Raw genomic sequence first — 21,975 nt, 5'->3', positions numbered from 1 at the left:
TGGAAGGGTACCTGAAGCATCTGATCTCAAGACCTTACACAAAGCTGATCTCATAACTTCAGCATTATCAGTACCTGCATTGAAAGAGAGGACATTTCAGTGAGCTTTAAAATGCCAGGTTTGCCATTCAACATGTTGCAAGATATGAACCTCAAGAATATGACTGCTACTGTGCACAATTACTGCTGGTTTACAGGGCAGTTGTTGATTTTCCAATTGGTGGGGGTGAATCATGCGTAAACCACAAGTTGAGCAGCCAGGATTTGACTTGCTCAAAGAAATCAGAATATTGCAAATATTTCTGACTTAAGCAAACCTTGCAAATGACGACCATACCTGGAATATTACCCAAGGACTGATGGATCATGTTCATGACATTTGCATTAACATCATACAGGATGTCAAAATATGGTTGATATTACAAATATTTAATTTAGACTTTTAAGTAAAACCTTTATCACTATGTCTGCACTGCACAGGATACTAAAAAAAAATGCTACCACCCTCCATCCCTACCTCAACACACACTCACACATGCACATGCACACACACACACACACACACACACACACACACACACACACACACACACACACACACAAATACAGCAAATTCTCACACACAGCCTCAATGTCACATTCTTTAGCAATTACCTGCTTCCACCTCACATTCAGCATGAGGCGCCAGTGCACTCAGCAAAACAAATGAAATGGTAGATGCAGCCAATGTCTTCATGAGGTGTTCTTTGAGCGTACGGAACATCACGGAATGTGAATCATTTGGGTTACATCCCGCCTACACAAAACCCCGCACAAAGGCAGCAGGAGATTCACAGACCAGCGGAGTATTCGCCGATCCAGCCCAAATAACTTCGCCAGACATCACCAACGTGAATATCTACAACAACCGGGGGATAGAACCCAACACCACATAACCACGCATAACACCAGCAGCAAGCAGAAAATTCCGATAACTCTCAATAGAATTCCCCCACTCGAGGTCATATCTAGCCGCCATTTGTCACAGAAGCGCTATTTTACATGATGCTGCCATAAGGGAGTGGCAGCACAGAGGTCACATGCATTAAATGATCAGAATGTCGATACAGCCGGGTTTAGATGTACAAAGTTGGGGCACAGGCAATGGTGTGGGAACTGGGAGAAAAACAAAGAGCTGAGCTCCAATTTTATGAAAAATTTAACAGGGAAGTACTGACTCGATCAGAGCTGACTAGGCGCAAGTGACCAAATATAGTTATCACTCCATCTCACCCCGACTTGATGCATTTCTAGTACATATCCAATCACAATTTTTAGCCAGTGGAGCTAGAGGTAACTGGCGTTTGTTCGGCACCAAGTCAGTGACTGGCCAGCTAAAAAAAAGCATGTTCGCTTCACAGCTGTTGGTGCAACCCATGCGGATGGGCTGGAGTCTGAAGTCGTTATACTCTTGCCAGACTCCCAAACAAGGGCGTTTCAGCGGGTCGTGTGGTGACCCGAGTGCACCACGCCAGAATGGTGTGTCACATCGCACAGCTCGTTTATCTGGTGTCCCGGAACGGTAGACCGTATTATGGCGACAGGTCCAAGCCACTGACGGAAGAGTTCTCAGTGGTATTTCCGAATTTGCTCGTTCTGATCCAACTGCAGCAAGAATCGTTTCAGGTGCAATACAAGAATGTGTGGGTACTTCTGAATCTTGAAGTTTTTGAAACACTTTTGCCACTTCTGGCGAATGGAGTCCGCCAGCTTTTCTTCTCCTTCAAGCACCTCCTCTTTCGTAAAAGGATCAAAGCAGTCGTGCGAGTACACCTGGCCAGTCATGGCGTGGCCAGTCATGACATGGCCTGGCCAGTCATGGCCAGTCAACCTGAGCCTGCCAGGCTCAGGTTCCAGAAAGGGTCAAACGTCACGGACGCCTGACCGCACACCGTGCACCGCAGCGTGGACCTGGGCTGTCCGACAAGTATGTCAAAGAACTTCGGGTTTTTCAAAAACGGAAAACGCTTTGAGGCCTCCCGCGGTTTCTGGCTAGCACTGAGGCTGTCATCGATATGGGTGGGTTTGTGCTCGGGCTGGCTTGTCGACACAATTCACGACTTCGTGCAAGCCCTCCAGCAGAAGCATTTCAAGATTTCTTGTGTGTCCTGCTGCTGAAAGGCCGTAAATCGGGCCGCAAAGCGATGAAATTGAACTGTCAACGGGAGGCGGTCAGCGCACGGTCAGCCTCATCCCGGCTCTTCCATGGGTCTCGCATTAGCGTGGCAAATTATCTGATGAGAGCACCCTTCATGGTGGAGATGGCTGTGTTGATCTCTCTCGAGCACTCGTCTTGTAGAATGTAGTCATGCAGGGCGCGGGAGTTGCTCAGACATTGCAACACCGCGTTCATGACAAACGTATCGCCAATGTTCCGGAGTCCCGTGAGGCAGAGTGACCGTGTTGAGGGCCTTGTCTGCCACCATCTTTGCCCAGGCTAATGATCTGCAGGCGGCTTGACGGGGAGGTGGCCGAGCCTGGGCACCGCAACGTGGGCGAGCTTCCATCTCCCTTGGACATAATGTGACAACACGGCCCACGAGGAGAGAGGGGTGAGGTGGAGGATGGGGGAGCCATCAAAACGTTCAGGATCACAGCGTCCAGTGTTCATAAAGTCCAGAAAACGTCCAATTCCGTGCCCATTGGGGCCGTTCATGAGGTCCAGGGACGCAACGTCCAGAGTTGCAAAGTCCAGAGTCGTAAAGTCCAGTGTTCAAAACGTCCAGTATCCATGGCAACCAGGCTAGTTTGGATTCCTGCCGCTAGATAACACTTCAGAAGCATCTTTGAGTCTTGCAGCTCTTTCTCCCTTTTTTCAACAGATGGCACAGCCAACCTGACATTCCACTGATCATCACGCGATGCGTACAGTCTAGCATGGCTGCTATAAATTACCTAGACGCCTGGCGGCCGTGTTCGGCCTGCGCGCAGCCGTGCCTCGGGGCTCACCGGCGGACTGGGCGCAGACGCGCCGCGCGGCGGCGTGGCCAGAGACATGGCGGGTGGCGCGGGCTCGGCAGGGACCGCTGCGGCCTCGGGGTAAGCGGGCTCTCCCACCACGCCGCTGCTGTCTGGGCCCCAAATGCTGAAGCACACTCGGTTGCTCAGGGGCCCTTCATATTGGCATCGGGATTTTTCCACTCGCTTGGAGGACCTCGCGCTGTTGCTGCGCCCCATATAAGGTAACGCTCCGAGGCATTCCATGCTCGAGGTCCCTCTTCATTGACCTATGGCTCTTTCCCTTTTTGAGCTTATTTGCTGAGGACCATTCACCTCGCTTCACTTGTCAGAGCTCTCTTTGTTTACCTGCCCGGGCACTCTTGATCACAAAGGGGAGTTCATTCATGTACACTGATCTTCGGTTGTTGCCCTTTGTTCAGGGGGTTCTGCGCTCCGGCCGGACCCTATATGTTAGCCTGCCGGGATGCTCCCAATCGTTCAGGGGTCCTAATTGGTGATTGACTCAGGGTCAGGTATGAAGGTCAACCCGAGGTCAAAACTAACCTGTTTTCGCTGGAGAGTTGTAATATGGGGTAGTTTTTGGCACCTATTTCGAATTGATTTACGACAGGGACCGCAACAGAAGTGTTCCGTGGACCTTATAAAGGTCCGATAACGTTCCTAACCTAAAATGAATCATACCAGCATCTAGGTTTTAGGAGCACATCACCTATCGAAATCTCTGACGCTTATTTGAGTGGGAAAACAAGGGCAATATCATAGTCTTTGGTCACCTTGACCTGTTTAAGATAAAACGAGGACACTGACCTTAAATGAACACCACTGGTCTCTGCTTAAAACAAATATTTAGGCTTTCTGCTATTGCGTGAGAACACCTGGGCTACTTTGGACACCAATCTGGAGTTTGGCCTTGTTTGACGTTATTTGACCCCAAGGTCATGACCAATATATCGAACAAAATTTCATAAATGCTTCCACATGCAAACAAATTTACACGGCGAATTTGGTGTTTCTAGTCATCCTAGTTTCTGAGAACTCAGGGGTCAAATTGACCCGTACCTGAACAAGGGGTATTCAACCGACCACTTAGACTCGTGTTAAGTTATGATCTAGCAGTTATGCGTTATGTGCGTGCCATGCGTGAACATTCACTGTTCCGTAAATGTGGCACGCCTGCATTTAGATTGTCAGGTTGCCGAGTTGTGTCGTCCACGAGCGTGGAAGTCCTCAAGGATATTATGAACTAACTGGTAGCCTGAGAACGACAGGTTCCGCGGAGCGAACTCCAGGGTCATTATCTCCATCACACTTTTGAAAGCATAGCTAGAGTGTAGGTGCGTTCCCTGGGGCAAAAATGATCCAGATTTAAGTTAGGCAGACGCAGGACAGGAAGTTAGCAGAGAGCATGGTAATGCTTTAGCTGTAGATTACTGCGCGCATTAAGAACCGATATTGGTGCCAAATCGTTAGGAAGTCCGTCTAGAACTTAACGTTCCCTCAGGAGTTGAACAACCATAAATGGCATTAAGATGAAGCGATGCTAAGAACATTGGAGATAGTACCTGACGTGCGTTTTGATGCGTTTTACGTTCTTCAGTCACATTCAAACGCCGTGCAGAAGGAAGTGTTACAGCCAGCACCAAGAGTGCCGTCTGCTGTGTGGCTTTCAGCAGGGGACTGGGCCCATTCGCCCATGTTTGATACCATCTATGTGAGGTGAGGTTTTTATAAGTTTTCTACCCGCACCTTTCATTAACTCGCTCGCCCAACGCCGCACGATCATTTTTTCTCCTTAAATACCAATTAAACGAACCTGACGGCAATGCTTTCGGCTTTAAATCGTGCGAGTATATACCAGCAAACGAGGCGAGACGACCTTTGGCTGCGTGCGCATGGGCGTCACCGGTAGTGTCCATAGTTAATATGAGTGTCACCGGTTAGTGTCCACAGTTGATATGTTCAGCGGGCAAACAGATTGACTGGCATACCGTTAAAGCTTTAATTCGTTAAGAATGCTGCTACAAATTTATACGTCAGCATGCGTAGCATTTACACCCGACAAAATGGACAACTTGCATTTAATGTCATCGACATGACGACAAAATTAAGTGTCGGCAAAATTCACACATGGGGAGTGGGCAGTGACCACAACAGCTTGGTCTGAAAGTCCATATAGTTGTGACTGTAAATGTGCCTGGAAAAGAGAGCTATGACAAACACGTCTTTGAGAGGGCGATTACCCTCTTACCAGCCAATTTGTGCCGAATCTTTCGATCGGACAGTGTTAAGCTGTCTGGGCAATTTAGATACGGTGCATGCATCTGCACCATTCAATTTACACTCCTCATCTGGGAAGCCGATATACGACGCCAACTGGCTTAAAAACGTCCAAGCCTAACCGGCTCAGGGCTGCGCTCGAGTAGACACGTCTTTAAACAGCCCACAACAGGGGGGGGGGGGGGGGGGGGGGGAACTCGTCTTTCGGTTCTTTGGTTGCATTTTAAAAGAAATAATTTAAAAGGTGTTGCGCCATCTGTGAGGGGAGAGATAGGTTTTTAGAGACGAAATCTGCACGCCTTTAAAATTGAGTACAGCAATAGTTACTTCGTTATGTTTACGGCAAAACCAAGTCATGCTTGTTAAAGGTTGTGGGGAAAGCACTCAGTGCACCTCAGCTTGAACCCACTTTTACTTCAGTGCCGGATATTGCACTAAACGGAACAAGATAGCTGTAAAAACCTGTATCATTAGGAGGGACCTCAATATTTCCTTCATTTTCTTAGCCTCATTTGTTGAGATCAGTATCTACTGGTGTGATTGCCACCGGCGCGAACATGTTTTTCGCATCCAGGTACGCAGGCAAATATTTAAGCCCATGCCTGCGAACAAGATTGTCTACTTTTTTCTTCATTGACTCTTAAGCACCAAACGCGATGATGCAGTTTGCACGCATGTGGATTAAAAGTTCACGGTGGAACTTTTAACTGAAAGCTGCATGGATCTGCGATGAGTAATCACAAGAGCACAGTCCTCGAAGGTGCGAGAGCCCAGATCGTGACGGGCTGGGCTGGGCTGGTGACACTGGAAGTTTAAATTAACTGACCTAACACAATGTCAGTCTCCTGTGCCGCTAGCAACGAGGAACGCTGTTCATAGCCTAGCTGCATTGGAGCAGTAAGGTCAGGGTGCACAAGTGCAGGGTGCTTTGAGCATCAGGGTGGGTTTTTCCCCATATACTTTATATTTATATAATTATTTTATGTTTTTGTTTTTTATGTTATATTTTACATGTTATATGTTGTATATTTATGTATTTCATAAATTTTATATATATATATATATATATATATATAAATACCAAGTTTATTCTCCCATATATTTTGGTGTTGGGTTCCCGCCCCCACTTTCAGGGCATACAAGGACCACAAGCAAGCGTGACTTTACCTACTTGGTACAAGCAAATAAAACACTGAGCTCCTAGTTTTCGGCATTATTGGTTGTGATTTGTCGTGCTGGAAATGATCAAACTTGATTATACTAAGGAGTTCCTGCACTGAAAAAGTATAACTTTATTATAACCGGAGGTACTTCCGTAAGATGTTCAGTGCATTAGCGAGGAACGTTATTCTCATAGAAAAGACAGTAGTAATAACCTTATTCCTCGCAGGAAAAAAAAACAGGAAAACGGAGAGAACTGTTCTCCCGCACTTTCGATGACTGTACTCTTGTGATTATTCACTGCAGAACCATGCAGCTTTCAGTTAAAAAGGTTAGGTCTTCTGCTCTTGTTTCAATAAAGGTATGCTGCTGAAACAGCAACTCAACAATATATCCATTCTCCTGTATTTTCTCCAAGGAATAAGGCTACTACTGTCTTAACAGGAGGTACTGCTTAAACGACGTCAGTAGGCAAGCATTGGTTTTAGTGGTAAAACGCGATGTCTCGGATCTGTGCTCATGATCAACCATGACCATGCGCTCAGCTTCCTCATATCGAGTTTTCGTTTTTAGGAACACCGGGAAGAGAACAGTACTTGTGTTGGGGGGAGTGCACGTACAAGACAACACACTCTCAGTGTCGTACCTCCCTCAGCCGTGGTGACGACGACGGTGGTGGTGGGCCCAAGCCCGGCCGGGTTCTCCACTTGAAGCGACACCAGGTACTGCGTGAACGGCCGCAGGCCGGTGATCGTGTGACTCTGAAACCGCCAAGCAGACGTCACCGGCCGCCCCCCGGCGCAGCGCACCAGCACACGCTCTCGCCGCTGTTCAGCATTCCGGTGAGCACGCAGCCATCAGCTGACCCCAGAAGTCGTGCGGGGACGCTATATCGCGATGAGGCTCATCAGATGCCCCGTACCGAGCGGGGCACGGCTCCAATTGGTTCATTTCGTCGCTAGAGCGAAATGCACACAGCTCTCACTCAGAACCGCTGCCTCGTTAGCTGAAAATTATCCCCTCATTACATGCGTTCCCGCGCCGTGGCGGAATGTCGACCGTATTATCCTGCCTGTTACGTTGCTCAACGGTTTCTTAGAATCCCAGACCGTCGCACTGCAGCAAACTGAGACACATGCAAGAGCAGGTGAAGCGTGGTGCATGCTGGAAATTAGGTCAAAATGCATGTAAGAAGCAAACAATGTTACTTCAAAATATGGGCACCATTTTTTCGTCGGGATCTCCATTTGTAGTCCAGACTCGTTCTCATTTTCGTTACATTTTCCCAAATTTGGAAGCATTAAATGCAGAGAACCGGCTAAGCCACCATAGAGGTACCGTCTCGTCACCTGGAGAGATGTCTGATTCGTTCGGGTGGGGGAGCAATTTGACCCCCCTAAGATCTCAAGAACTGAGAAAACTAGAGACACCAAATTCACAGGGTGTGTTGATCTGTACGTGACCTCACTTAGGTCAAGTTTTGAGGTTCTTAGGTCATGACCTTCGGATCAAACAAGGTCAAACAAGGTCATATTCCAGGGTGGTCTCCAAAGTGTCCCGAGAACCTGGATAACTGTTTCTAAGCAAAAGGTCACATGCTCATGTAAGGTCAGTGACCTTGTTTGATCTTTTGAAGGTAATGGTGACAAAAATCATACAAGACTGCTCTGAGTTTTGCATTTGAATAAGCAACAAAGATTACACTAGACAGCATGTTCCTAAAATAAAATTTCTACCTGGGTCATTTTAGGTCAGTGACCTGAGATAACCTTTGACAAGTCATTGGAAAATATATAATGCGGTTCCTGTTATCAGTAAATTCGAAATGAGGACTAGAAACTGTCCGATACAGCGAGCTTTAGAGTTATAAAAACACATGTGTTTTGACCTTGGTTTGACCTTTATACCTGACCTTAGGTCAGTGCCATTTGCTCATTCAATATGTGTACTGTCTAAAAAAGTATCTCAGAGATGGATGGCTTTGTCTAATACTCAGTTGTTGCATCCGATTGAACGATTCCCTAGAATTGACTTTGCCGAAACCATGGCCTGACTTTGACCTGCCATAGACTAGCGGCCGTACAAGGTACATCTAAATTATTGACACCAAACGATATGCTATTCAATTGTCTACAGCTATGCAAAATTTGGCGTGACTACGCCGCACGGTTCGGAAGCTATTCTGGAAAAACCTTCGGAAGGGGGTCAACTTGACCCACCAACCCGAGCGCATGTTCAGAGGCACAGTTGACGGAAATGGCATAGTTGCGAGGTAGACCAATTTGAACAGACATTTTCTCAACATGACAATGTGAAATTATGATCTGAATGTTCATTTGCAATGCGAGCCAAAAATGTTGTAAGGCAGGAGCAACACCAGCCAGACCAAATTTTCGTGAAATAACCTAGGTTTGTTCTCCATATAAGTTTTTTGAGAGCGGACGGTTTCGTGTTTGAACAGCAGACACTTTGCCACTCATGGTTGCTATAGACATTGTTGAGTTACAGGCTGAATTTGGGCCAGGTTAAGGCTAAATTTTTCTTCGGATACATATTCTTTGAAAAAAATGAATTCACAATGTAACATTTCATGCGATCCGGCACTTAACATGTTAGAAAAGGTACTGGCTTAACCACTTTTCCTTGACGTTTTCCATTGAGTTCGCTGGTGCGTATCAACATCACCAACAGCGGAACTCCTGCGCCTGGCGTTGTAAAGTTAAAGAGCTGTAACAACCATTCATGATTAGACTGGTTTTGACTTCAAATCCGGGCCAAAGCTGTTATCGATTCCACAAACCTTTGCATCGCCTATTCCGCTGAGCTGGCAGGCGCTGCGTGTCCCGCGTTTGACAACACCGTGCTTGGCTTCGCCTGACTCGAGGGAGGCCAAGCAGGCCAAGCTCCGAGAATGAGGAGTCCAGGCGTGCTCTGTCGTTAGCTACCTGGCTCTGACCTTGATCGCTTTGCCATTGCCAGCAGTAAGAAATATGGTATTTTTCTTTATACGGGAAGAAGCGATATTTTGTTTGTCGCAGCTTTCCAGCTGCTTGAGATTTCTTTTGACACTATTGTTACGTGCTACCAACGTATGCCATCAATCAAAGATAATTAGAACTTAACATACCTGATCGCACGTGATCAAGCATAGCAATACAATAAGGTGAGGCTTGTGATAGCCAATGCCAGGTGATGAAAAGGCCATTATCCGCCGACTCCTGCGGCTCAGCGACGGGAGCATGGCTACATTGTGTGATTACCATTGCGTTATCATCGCATAAAGGGCAATGCCGCCTGCATTGTAGCCGGGGACCTGACAACGGCCGGCCCGCATGTCAACCAAGCTGGACGGGCCGCCAAAGAAAACCAAAAACCAACGCGAAAGATACAAAATGTGAGAAGCCTTTGCTCCCCGGCACATTATGTAAAGAGGCGACGTCCACTTCCGTAGTGCGATGGAAAACAGCCGCGACAGAGGGGCGCCTGCCGTGCCTTGAAACACTCCCTCGCCACCTGAATGCCAGGGCGGCGAAAAGTGAAGCCGAGCCCGACATGCTTGCATTATTCAAAAGGCGAAATCCGGGGACATAATGCCACCGCGTAAAACTCACCAGAGCTAATAAAACAAGAGGCGCGAAAATAGAAAGACTCGGACATGATTTGAATAATCCAGCAAACATGAAATGGAGCGAGCGAAGCTGCATTTTTCAACACGCGTTCGGCCCACATGTACGTGCCACGCTGGCATTTGCGTGAATGTGCGACCGGCTATTTGCTCTCGGCCCCAGCCGGCCACCTGTGTCAAGGTTTTGTCGTGAGTCCAGTGATGGGTTGGCGAACAGGGCCGTTCTAGACGTGGCCCGTAGACGGACAGCAGAACACTGTGTGCCTGATTCTGTTAACACGCACGACGGCCCTATTATGACAGTGGCGCGGCACTGTCATTCGTCGCGCCAATGGCATTGGCGCGATATGGAGCCCCGCCCAATCGCTCCCAAAGGTCTGGCAAGTTTTCATGATGGCTGTTTACAGAACTGTTTGGTAGGAAATACCTCCAATTTGATTGGGAGGACGGCGTTCCACCGAAGGCTATGAATGGAAAGACTTTGATCTCCGCCAGAGAGGCCATTTTGCTCATGGCCTGGTACGCAGATGCCCAATTACCCGACGAAGGCCCTTTACATATTGGCCCGTAGAAGCGGCATCTGCCTATATCGACGTCGAAACAGTGAATGACAAAACTTTGTTTTCATTTACAAAGTGACGAGCTTACGAAGAGCATTTACCTCGAGACAGAATAGCAGCTTCGACTTAGATCTTTCCGACAAGGTCGAGAAGTACGTCTGGTGGTGTCAGGCTGAGGCGTACGTAGGATACGCGATTGGTGGAGTTCAACTCGACGAGCCTTTTTTTAGTCGCAAGCCTTTTGAATGGATATATTTCTGGGATCAGAGCTCGCGCTAAGCATTGCTTGTTGCGTGATCCCTGAACCAAGGGCGTCGTTTCGCAAAAAATGATTTGGTGGTGTTTAGCGATGAAAATGGCTCAACCTCACCTTCAAATACGCCGACAAATGGCATTCTTCCACTTTCCTCTCGAAATTGGTGGGGCAGTGGAGGCCAAGTTCAGGGGCGGAGGGCTGAAGGCCCCAAACTGAACAGGAGACTACACTCCTTCCCTGTCCCTCCCCCATTCGAGCGACAAATTTCAGGTCAACAGCAGAATTTAATGGCGAAATTGTAACGTGCCTCGATGCTCGGCATGGCCCGTCCTGCCCTCTGATATGACCTTGCCTTTAGTGCGGCCGCCGCCACCAGCCTCGAGACAACCTAGTAAAGATCAAAGAGCGAGCGCCTAAAGCGACTCAGGCTCACCTCGCCACGGGTGGGTGGATCGGGCTGTAGGCACTGTAACCAACTGCGTTCTAGGGGCGGGCGGAGTCTAGCGCGACAAACGCGTGAAAATGTGTTGCTTGACGTAAAACGACATCACGTGTTCTTCATGCACCCTTTTTTACGTGTCCTCCCCGAAGCGTTTGGTGCTGACATGTAGTCACGCAAATATGAGTGCATATACAAGATATAAGGGTGGGGCACGCGCCCGCGGAGCCCGCTGTGTGCGTACGTCCCTGGTCCCAACACACTGCCGCAGTAACTTAACGAGGTCTGCCATTGACCACAGCCATCACACTTCTAGTGAATTCAGCACAAGTTAAGCTGATTGACTGTGCCGGCAAATTTCTGAAAATCAATGGGTCATCCTGTGTCAGCTGATTCAGGTTTCCAACTGGTGCCACGAAGTAAAGTGTGCGAGCCATTAGACCCGGTAGCTTCGCTCTGACTGCGCCATAAACTTTGCCATTGCAAATGATGCCTGTCTTTCCACACGGCTATCGCCAGTCAGGTGTGTCAACTACCTAGGCTTTGTTGCTGACGAGTAGCCCTGCAGCAGGCACCTATCGTTTGCACACCCCGATATTGGGAATGATCGGATCGTTGCCGCAAGTTTCCGTTCGGAATATCCGAATACACATTAGCACTTGCCATTTTGTGTAAGGGAAGTGTCTCTCCTTTAGGGCACATGCCAAAATATATTCTAGTGAAACCTCAGGACTAGTAACACATAACAACAGCACCGGGTAGTGCTACTGTAGCACCGCCATGACACATTAGATATATCAGTTTTAATTATTTTCTAGTCCAAATTACGCTGTCAACGCTTTGAAGCAGCACTACGCTTTTCCCTGCACCACCGTCGTCATGAGAGCCATTGTACTTACCTTTACTGGTGCGAATGAAAGAATATTTATGCTTGACCCAGCGGGCAAGAGCATGTTACCGAGGAACATATTGGTTGAGGCTTGAACCGCTGCATCGCGTGGATCGTGTAATGCTTCCATTCCCAAACCCAAAGTGCGCCTCGAAAAGAGCCCTGCGGTAAACGCCATGGGGAGAAATCAAAGCCATCGTATAACGTTTCGTTGAATTCGCGGGACAATAGCTTCATGTTCGCACACCTTTTTGCCTAAACAGAGTGTTTCAGGCTTTCGTAGCAGCTATTGCTCAAACAGTTTGACACATAACCGTGTTGCAAGATTACAGAACACACAATGGAAAAACCAAAACAAATGAAGTGTATTACTTGTATGTTGGTGAGCACGGAGCGAGATGAAATCCCTCCGCCGGGTCGGATACTTCATATCGAATTTCTGAGCTATTCAGAGGCATTACGAGAGAACTGACATTACTGATCAAATCATACGCGTGTGATGCAACAAGTGAAAAATGCAAAAAGGTGAGCTACACCTTTTAAGGAGAGCACGACACATATGACTAAAAAGAGTACTTTGCTATAGGAAAGTCTGAAGCAAAACTGAATCCCGTGTAATCAAACCAGTACCTCTGGACCGCTATGTGTGAGCCCGCCCTGCTGCTCCGCGTGCACGACACACCGTTCAACGGAAGACGGGAGGAACTCCCCCTCCCCCTGTCCCAGGATCCGCTCTCTGGAGGCAAGGACGTCCCAGTTCACCGTCCAGCGCAGTCTCCAGGTCCTCTGGAGATTGCTGGTTAGCAGAGCTCTAAGAGAGGCTGAGTCCAACCCTTGGACACGAAAAAGGGACAATGCAGGTGAGTTTGCCATGAATCAGTTTCGTCTTCTCACGTGCGACCAGGCACCCACATCCAGGCGAGAATTTCCAGATGTTCGCAGAATAGTTCCATGAGCTGGAAGGCTGGACATGCCGCAGTCATCCAGACACCAATGAGAAAGGCTTTCAAGCAGCGACAACATTCTAACTTGAGCTTCTAAGGCTAAAGAAGAGTTCCATGTCTAGGAAGCCCCGGAGAGTTTCATCTGTCTGAAGGACCTAGAGATTGCAGCGCAGACTGTCCATGAGTTGCGATAGGATTAGGAGACAACAACATTTACAAATTCGGTAGACTGCTCGGTAGAAAGCGCTTGGATAATTTGTAGCCAACGGACCTAGAAAACAATAGCATATAATCGCCTCAGCTGTCGCAAGGTCGTCCACCTCTGTCCCTCCAGTGTTCGCGCACCGCGTGCGGCGTGCGCCTCGGCAGGCTCCAGCGCGTCACGCTGCAGCGCGCGACACCACGTCCTCGCAGCGGGAGGATCGGCGGTGGATGGCCGCGTGTCGCCACGAACGCCGTCCAGCCAACTGAAGCCGTACTGACGGCGCCGCAGCGACTGCACTGATGTCTCAGTGAGTCTCACATCGACCCCGGCCGAGCCGTCAACGTCAAAAAGCTATCAAGCGTCCGGCCCGTGGGACGCAGCCCGGCAAGAGCTTTTCCCGGGTCCCGTCAAACTACCGCAAAGATCGAGGAAGGTGCCAGCAACGGACTCTGCTGGGCCTTATGCTGAGGCGTCGGCCTCTAGACGACCGACGGCGGACTGACGGCGGAATCTTGAGCCAGTGCGATGCAGCCCTCGTAGCGAACTGCCTTCAGTTCCGGGGGAAGCGTTTCTTCAGCACTCCGAGTGGTCTACCATGGTGAGTGCAGTTTGCGTGTCATCGCACAGCGGCCGGGAATAGCCTTATATGAAAGGTCGTGCAGGTCGTGATGTTTGCCGTGAGATCGACACGGCTCTTGACAGTAAGTGCGGAATATACAGCCGCCGCACACAGGAACATGCAACCGCCGCGACTACCGCCCACGGAATTCAGATAAAAATACATCTCGTATCAAAACTCCTGATATTGTGCAAGTCACTTCCCTGAGGGACACCACAATTTATGATTCGAGGCACATGGAGAAACGTACCATTTAGAACCTGACGCCTGCAGCTTGGGAGAGCCCCTAAAGGCCATCCATAAAATAAGTAGTAGCCCATGACCAACAGAAGCTTCTCCGGCCAACAGTGCCCCGAATGGCAGCTGTGCTTCCGCGAAGCACGCACTGTAGCTCTATTGCTTCATTGGCTGGGGCTGTGATGTGACTGCCTTACTGCCTGGTAGGCGGCAGTGAGTGGCGCAGGAAGGCTGGTTTCTCTGGCAACTGCAGTGGACGAAGCAGGGACACTCACTCACAGGGACACTCACAGGGACACACACTTACACACACTCACAGAGACACTCTCCACTCTGTCGGCCGCGATGGCTGACGCAGGGAGCCCTCAGCTCTCTCTCAGGGAGTCCTCAGCCCTCAGCTCTCAGCTCAGCTCTCTCTCTCTCTCTCTCTCTCTCTCTCTCTCTCTCTCTCTCTCTCTCTCTCTCTCTCTCTCTCTCTCTCTCTCTCTCTCTCTCTCTCTCTCTCTCTCTCTCTCTCTCTCTCTCTCTCTCTCTCTCTCTCTCTCTCTCTCTCTCTCTCTCTCTCTCTCTCTCTCTCTCTCTCTCTCTCTCTCTCTCTCTCTCTCTCTCTCTCTCTCTCTCTCACCTGCGTGCGCTCGTCGCGGATGCGCGCCTCCCGCAGGCGGCCGGTGTCGTTGCGCTCGCGGTAGGTGATGCGGTAGGCCTGAAACTCGCCGCGCAGCTGGGCAGGCAGCAGCGGCCTCCAGCGTAGCCGCACCGAGCTGGCGCTCGTGTTGTGCGCGGCCAGCACCACCGGCTTACCGCCAGGCGCTGCGGACAAGCCAGCGCGCAAAGCGTCACAGCACGAAAGGCATGCCCAAGCGAACACTGACCGTTCGGTTGGTTCGTTCGGCGGAAGCAGAAGACCCTCGTCAGCAATTTTATCTTCCGACAATACGGCGATTTACTTGCTGGAGGTCTTCGGGCGAATTAACCAATTGGAAAGGCACAACAAAACAGTGGTATGTTTTCAATATGACAGTAGGCGCTCTGTTTGATTTACTTCGTTGTCGCCTGATCTCGTGTCACTTTTCGAATTGTCGCTACGTCGATTGCGAAAAGTATCATGTCAGTCTGGTCTCTCGCCAAATCGCCATAGCGAGCAAAGTTTCCATGTGGACCACTGACATATGTCACTTATTTGTTTTTTTGTGAATCATTTGATGTTAACGTCAATGGTGTCAGTTTTCCTTGTGTCTGAGGGTGAGACGTAAAGTCATTAGAGGTCAAGCTAGGTCAAATCTGTCTAATCATTTTATTGTAAGGGATCCTTACCACCCACACATGTAGTAATGTTACGCTGTAGTTCACGACATCAATATCATTTTGAAGGTCCTTCGTGCAACCAATTTCAGCGAATTTCTTGGGTAAGTGCCATACAAGAAATGTAGCGCAGAAAGTAAGTTAAAACAGTAGTATCTACGCACCTATTGATACCCACAGTAGGTGAGAAGGTAACTGATAGGTAATTAGTGCCGTTGTTGCTGCAGACGCGTTGTATTGCTCCATCTTTAAACTCGCCTTGTTTTTCGGTGCTTGCATGCAAGCGACAGCGATCTTCCACAGCACAAGCAAGACCACCATTTTGAATTAATATTGGCTGCATGCAGCTTCTGTGCTGCCCGTCCATCGCCTATGAATTATGACTGTAGTGGCAAAATGTTCCTGGTACAGCCAAACGTGTTTGCTCAATTTTTCTCTTCATTGTGAAACATTTGTGCTATGATTATTACCGTACTGCATTACAAGACTTTTGTCACCTCATTTGACTGGGCATCGGTAGTCCATATGTTCTTCAAACATAAGTCATTCAGAACAAGTCTTTCATATGTTCCTCAAACGTAAGTCATCCAGAACAAGTCTTTCACATGTTCTTCAAATATTAGTTATCCAAAACAGGTCGTTATCGCGCCGTAACGTGAAGGTTATGGTATTGCATATAGATTGAATATTGGCACCATAAGCGAAGTTGGCTTTGACATATCAAACTAAAATGCAGACCATCAGTATCATTCCTCACCACAATAGTGCCAAAAACTCAATTGACGGTTTATACGATGCTACTTATGCTAGTTATGACTTGGCAGCGGTGGGTGGCCGAAATCTTTGCTTAAAAGGCCATGTTCCTTGACATGTGGTGGAGGCAATATGTCACTCTCGCCAGGCCGGGACTGGTGCTGTGAGATTGTCAGCCACCACGTCTACTGGTTCAGAACCGAGTGCAAACTGAAAATGAGCTAGCCGTTAAATTTGGCATGACTGATATCCATTTGTTACTCATTTTGCGAAATTACATTTAGTGTCGTGACATTTCAGGTCAGTGAACTAATTCATCATTTCGTGAGACTGTGCAGTGAACTTTACGGCACACGGAGATGGGGAGGTCATTTTCGCAGTTTCCAGTTACTGGTCCTAGTCGCTATAAAAGTGACATTAGCGCAGCCAGTAGTCTGAAAAAGGTCAAGTTACATTTCGATAGTTCACGGATGTCCATGTCATGTGCATGGCTGTGCCTGACATCATTCTTTGCAGGAGGGTGCGCGAACAGCGTTGCCCAAGAGGGGGTTCAACATCGAAAGGCCTTCCGAGTCAGCAGTCTCATGTCTCCTTTTTGCATTCTCTTGGGGCGTCCTGGTGTTTTGTTTTGTTGAACAATCACTATCAACGTGCAATTAAGCGCCCCTCGGGTGTTCTTTTTTATGCTTTTTTAGCACGCCTGCGATCTCAGTTTATTAAGAGGGGACACATAACGCCGCCCCTCCCTGGTGTGCACTCTGCTTTCTAGACATGATTTACGATCATTCTGATCTCAAGGACATCACCGTGCAAACCGCGTGCAAAAAAATGGTGTTTTCACTGCGAAACGCCGTATTTTGTATATTTGGTATTGCCAAGTGTCCAGGTTGACGGGACCTGGGCTGCCACTGGCCGTACCAAGGGTTGACGGGACCTGGGCTGCCACTGGCCGTACCAAAGGTTGACGGGACCTGGGCTGCCACTGGCCGTACCAAAAGTTGACGGGACCTGGGCTGCCACTTGCCGTACCAAAAAGATTCGACTTCACATGGAATGCTTCGCAGATAGTTAGCAGTCTTGTCGCTTATTGTCCACAGTCTTGTGACTGCTATCACCACTATCATCGGCCCTTTTGATGGCTGTATATGTGTACGGTGCGCATATTCTAACGCTTATTGGCTGACTATGCATTATTTGTAATTCCCGCTTGCTTCCCAGGCGCAGCGGCCTTACGAGCATCAAATCTTCATTCCTCATTTGCGGACGCGGTCTCATTGGTTTTCGGCGCCAAAGCGGAAGTTAATAAACTCCTGAAAACAAATACAAATGCGCCACAATAAAACGACTCCCATCCAACGATTTGTGATAGTCACCTAGAACATTAACAGGAGCTCCATGTAAGTCGCGCACGTTCCATATTTTGGTGAAGCGCTACTCCTTGAGACGCTACGCCAATTGTCCTTCCAATCACCGGGTGTCATGTCAACAAAAGTCAACCATCTCTTTCATATGTAATCGTGTCACTGTAATACTAATGATGATTATCAATGCCAACGTGATACCAACCGTTTAAGAACACACTTGGCTTTGTCATGAATCCCATTACCTGCCGTTGTTTGCGGACACTCAAACATTTGTCTGAACATAATTTTGGTGCTAAATACACTAGTCAGCTTGATAGCTTAACCACTTGTTGTCGAATTAAGATGATGTTTGGCGTATCCATCAGAGCGTACCCCAGAGCGGCATTGGCGTTGCCTAACTACTATACTTACCTGTTTTTAACAATGATTTAAATTTGCACTTAAAGAGAATCTTCCACATGTGAAGATATTGAAGCTTCAGATATGATGAGATCAGCTCACTTATGACTAGTGATACGCTTTTAAGTAAAAAAGACTGACCTAAACAACACAATTTCTCGACTTGAGAAGCACATTTACTGAGTAAATGCGCTCCTCAATACGTCATCGTTTGATTGCATCATGATACGTTTGTATGATGTTGAGGTGCTACTTAACTAGCCGTGCAAAATTGCCACCATAGGATTCACTTGTAGCACTTCAAACTCGCGGAGAAATGACAGTACAGTGGCGGAAGTGTTTACTGAGCCAAATATTGTTATTTGCCCTATTTTGACCATTTCTCGTGGTGTTCTTGCATATCTAAACGTCTGTTCAAGATGCTTACTTGCATTCACATGCTCGGTTATGGCGCTGTTCTTCAGTTATTTGATTACAAGTTGTTTTTTCGTCATAACTAGGAACCATGTCCAACTCCCATCATGTAGCATAAAAACTGATTCGTGATTGATCCTCATTCGTCCCTCTTCTCTTCTATCCTACTTCATTCCGCATCCTCACGACATCCCGCCCATCCGAGCAGGCTACATGCGTCAGCCATGAGTGGGCCGAGGGCCCCGTGGGAAGGCGTACCCCCACCGGGTATCCAGCGCACATGCGTGGGTTAACACGCGCTCGTGTAGGGGGGTCAAATTGATCCTCCCCAGAAGTTTTTCCAGATTGGTTTCCGAACGGTGCGGCTGCGCCGCGCTGAATTTGCATAGTTGTAGACAATTGAATAGCGGATCGTTTTGCATCAAACATTTGGATGTACCTTGTAAGGTCGCTGACCCATGGCCGGTCAAAGTCAGGCCATGGTTTCAGGGAAGTCAATTTCTAGGAAATCGTTTAACTGATGCAGAACGGAGTGTTGGACAAACCCATACATCTCTGAGACGCTTTCTTAGGCAACACAGATATTGAATGAGCAAATTACGTTGATCCAAGGGCCGGTATAAAGGTCAGACCAAAGTCAAAACCAACCTGCTATATCACTGTAGGGCTTGCTGTATGAGATAGTTTCTGGTTCTCATTTCGAATTTATTGATAGCAGAAACCGCATCATGCATCTTTTATGAACTTCTTAGAGGTCAGAATAGGTCATTGACCTGACATGACCCAGGTCAGCATTTCTTCAGGTACATACCGTCTGGCGTAATCTTTGTCGGTTATTCAAATGCAAAACCCAGAGCAGTCTTCTATGATTTTGGTCATCATGACCTTCAAAAGATCAATCAAGGCCACTGATCTGAGCTAAGCATGTGACCTTTTGCTTAGAGACAGTTATCTAGGTTCGGTGGGCACTTTGGAGACCATCCTGGAATTTGACGTTTTTGGCCTTATTTGACCCGAAGGCCATGACCTAGGAATCTAAAATTTGACCTAAGTAAGTTCACGTACATATCAATACACCCTGTAAATTTGGTGTCTCTAGCTCTATTAATTCCCGAAAACTCAGGGGGTCAAATTAACCTCCACCCGAGCAAAGGGTGTCTTACCGGCCACCCGGGCGCGTGCTAAAGTTCAGCGGTTGACCCCCAGGCACATACAAGCCTGCCCAGCCGTTTGTCATTTCCTTCATCACATGGCCTTTAAATGATAATTTGTGATCGAAAGGACTCAAATAAAAAAACAAGATTGATCCGACCGTCCGATATCCTGCCCTGTTATTCTCCTTCCTGCGTTATTCTGAAACCTCACGATGCCCCGCTTGTTCACGGCAGCCTGCATGCGTCAGTCACGAGTAAGTCGAGAGGCTCCCTGGAGAAGGGAACCCGATTCGGCGGTTATAGTCTTGCCGCACCGTTATCCATCGTTTTTCGTTCCATAGCCCTGAAGTGATAATTTCCAATCGGAAGGGCTCTGATCCAAATAACCAAAACCGTGATTGAGCCTCGCACAGGTTGCTCAGCATTGGCTGAAAACAAATTGAGGTCCACTTTATTTGGAAATCGTGCTGACGGACGCCAGATTTGGAGTTGCTCGGCAATTATATGCTTCCTGGCCTTGAACGCCGCATGGTGTATGGGGTAGCAGGATTTGAATGACGTTGCTATGGCGTAGCGCATGCCTGAATGACGTTGAAATTGCCTGCACGAAACAGTTTGTACATCTTTGCGGCCGTGTAGCTCAGAAACAAGAGGGTTTAGGCCTTACGAAGGACAGCGTTGTGAACTGTACCAAATGATCTCCAAAATGGCCGTTTCAGTTCAAAACCGCACACCAACGTGGAACGCTCCCTTTAACAGCTCTATTTCCCTCGAGAAACACAACTGTCGTGCTTCGAAGCTCGGCCACATATTGTCCAATTCCGATAAAATTTAGTGCACCCATCAGAACGGCACATGTCGGCAGCAGTGGTGTTACCAAACCATAGAAATTCCTTATATTCAACGGTCGAGCCGATTTCAATTTTCACTTCACAATCGTGCTTCCCTCGGGAGGCAGTGCAGTGTTTTGTTCACGTCAGCACCGCGCTGGCTCCGAGCTGCCTTTTATCGGCGCTGCATGACAATAGGGTAATCAGCGTGACTGAACTCTGCTGACAACATGAGGGGACAGGCAGGGTCCCGAAATCAGCTTGACTCTAGCATTTCAGTCACCGGACGAAATCGTCTGCACTGGCTGATGCTACTCGACTCGCATTATCGTCGTCTTTGACGTCAGCGTGTCTTCTTGCTGTGGTGTGTGATTCAGTGTTCTGTTAGAGAGCGAGCAGCGCCAAATTGTGGACCGTCGCCATGGCAACTCATTCCCAGCTGTCCGACAACCAGTCGTTCATCTGTCACTGCACCTTTCCAAAACGGCACCTCTTGCCGGGAGTGTGCAAATTAGGCCGAGCAGGCTTGACCACGTCAGCTAAGGCAGCCTCGCCTCACCAGGTCGTGCGACACCAGCCCCAGCGCGACAGGCCGTGCTACATCAGCTGAGGACGGGAGATGTCGCGCGGCCCACTGATGTCCGGAGCAGCCAGAAGCCGGTCGAGCCAGCCACACGTCACCCTCGACAGGGGCGTGCTCGACTGATGTCACCCCCTCCCCTTCCAGCCAGACGTCGACGCAGCGACGAGCGTGCCGGGACGGCGGACAAATTGAATCAGATGTCGTGGGTCGTGCCGCGACTTGCGATGGAGGCGTAGGCGCCGCCGAGCGGCGACGTTTCCATCCCGCCGTCAGTGGCGGATCCAGGCCCCAGCCCGGGCCGGTCCAAGTGATACCGTGTCAACAGCCAGTAATCACCCCCGGCCACGCCCAGATGACGGTAGTTCTGTCCGTTCACGTCTTAGGGGTGGGTAGTCTCGCTGTCCCCTCACATCTGGATCTGCCCGTGCGCGCCGGCTTTCCAGAGATGAATCGCATCGTAGAACTGGCCGATTCAGGTGGCGATGGCGCTATTCGATGAGCACGCTGACGAGAGCGATGTTCAGAGGCCGGGCGGCCGCCCGCATTGGGACCTACTTTCGAACATCCCACCGTGGGGTCTCTCCCGCGCATGCCGCCTGTCTGTTTAACTCCAATCGGTTAGTTGTCAACTGAAATATTCAGACTGTTCCAGGCAAGTATCTTGGCACGTTCTGAGACTGTGCCAGAAATCGTCGGAAACTCCGTCCTGTGCCTTTCGCCGAGGGCATGGTGGTGGCTCTGCAGTACTTGAGACCTAATGGTCGATAAATTTCGTTGGACAACTTTTAACTCACGGAATTCGCATCATCATTCCATGAGACGTGACCGGGTGCCTGTTAAAATTGTGGCTTGGGGACTGAAATGAATCTCAGGTCGCCAGGAAAGCTTGATACTTAGATCGAGTGAGCTTGGCTTATCAGTCCGGATCAGTGCCGACCGAGGTCCTGGGGAGCAACATTTGCTGC

General features: G+C 48.8%; 1 protein-coding gene across 1 annotated transcript in view; it reads right to left on the bottom strand.

Annotated features, from left to right (window-relative positions):
* Window positions 1-21,975, bottom strand: part of LOC119092505 (tyrosine-protein phosphatase 99A-like) — a 127,955-nt gene that overhangs the window by 11,143 nt on the left and 94,837 nt on the right. The window contains 4 exon segments of the mRNA XM_037215466.1: window positions 654-795; window positions 1,674-1,846; window positions 7,084-7,198; window positions 14,837-15,021. Coding sequence (XP_037071361.1) covers window positions 654-795; window positions 1,674-1,846; window positions 7,084-7,198; window positions 14,837-15,021 — 615 coding nt within the window.

The sequence above is a fragment of the Pollicipes pollicipes genome, unplaced genomic scaffold (assembly GCF_011947565.3).
Source record: "Pollicipes pollicipes isolate AB1234 unplaced genomic scaffold, Ppol_2.1 Scaffold_3447;HRSCAF=4054_pilon_pilon_pilon, whole genome shotgun sequence".
Taxonomy (NCBI): Eukaryota; Metazoa; Arthropoda; class Thecostraca; order Pollicipedomorpha; family Pollicipedidae; genus Pollicipes; species Pollicipes pollicipes.
This window is presented reverse-complemented; position numbering and strand designations above follow the sequence as displayed.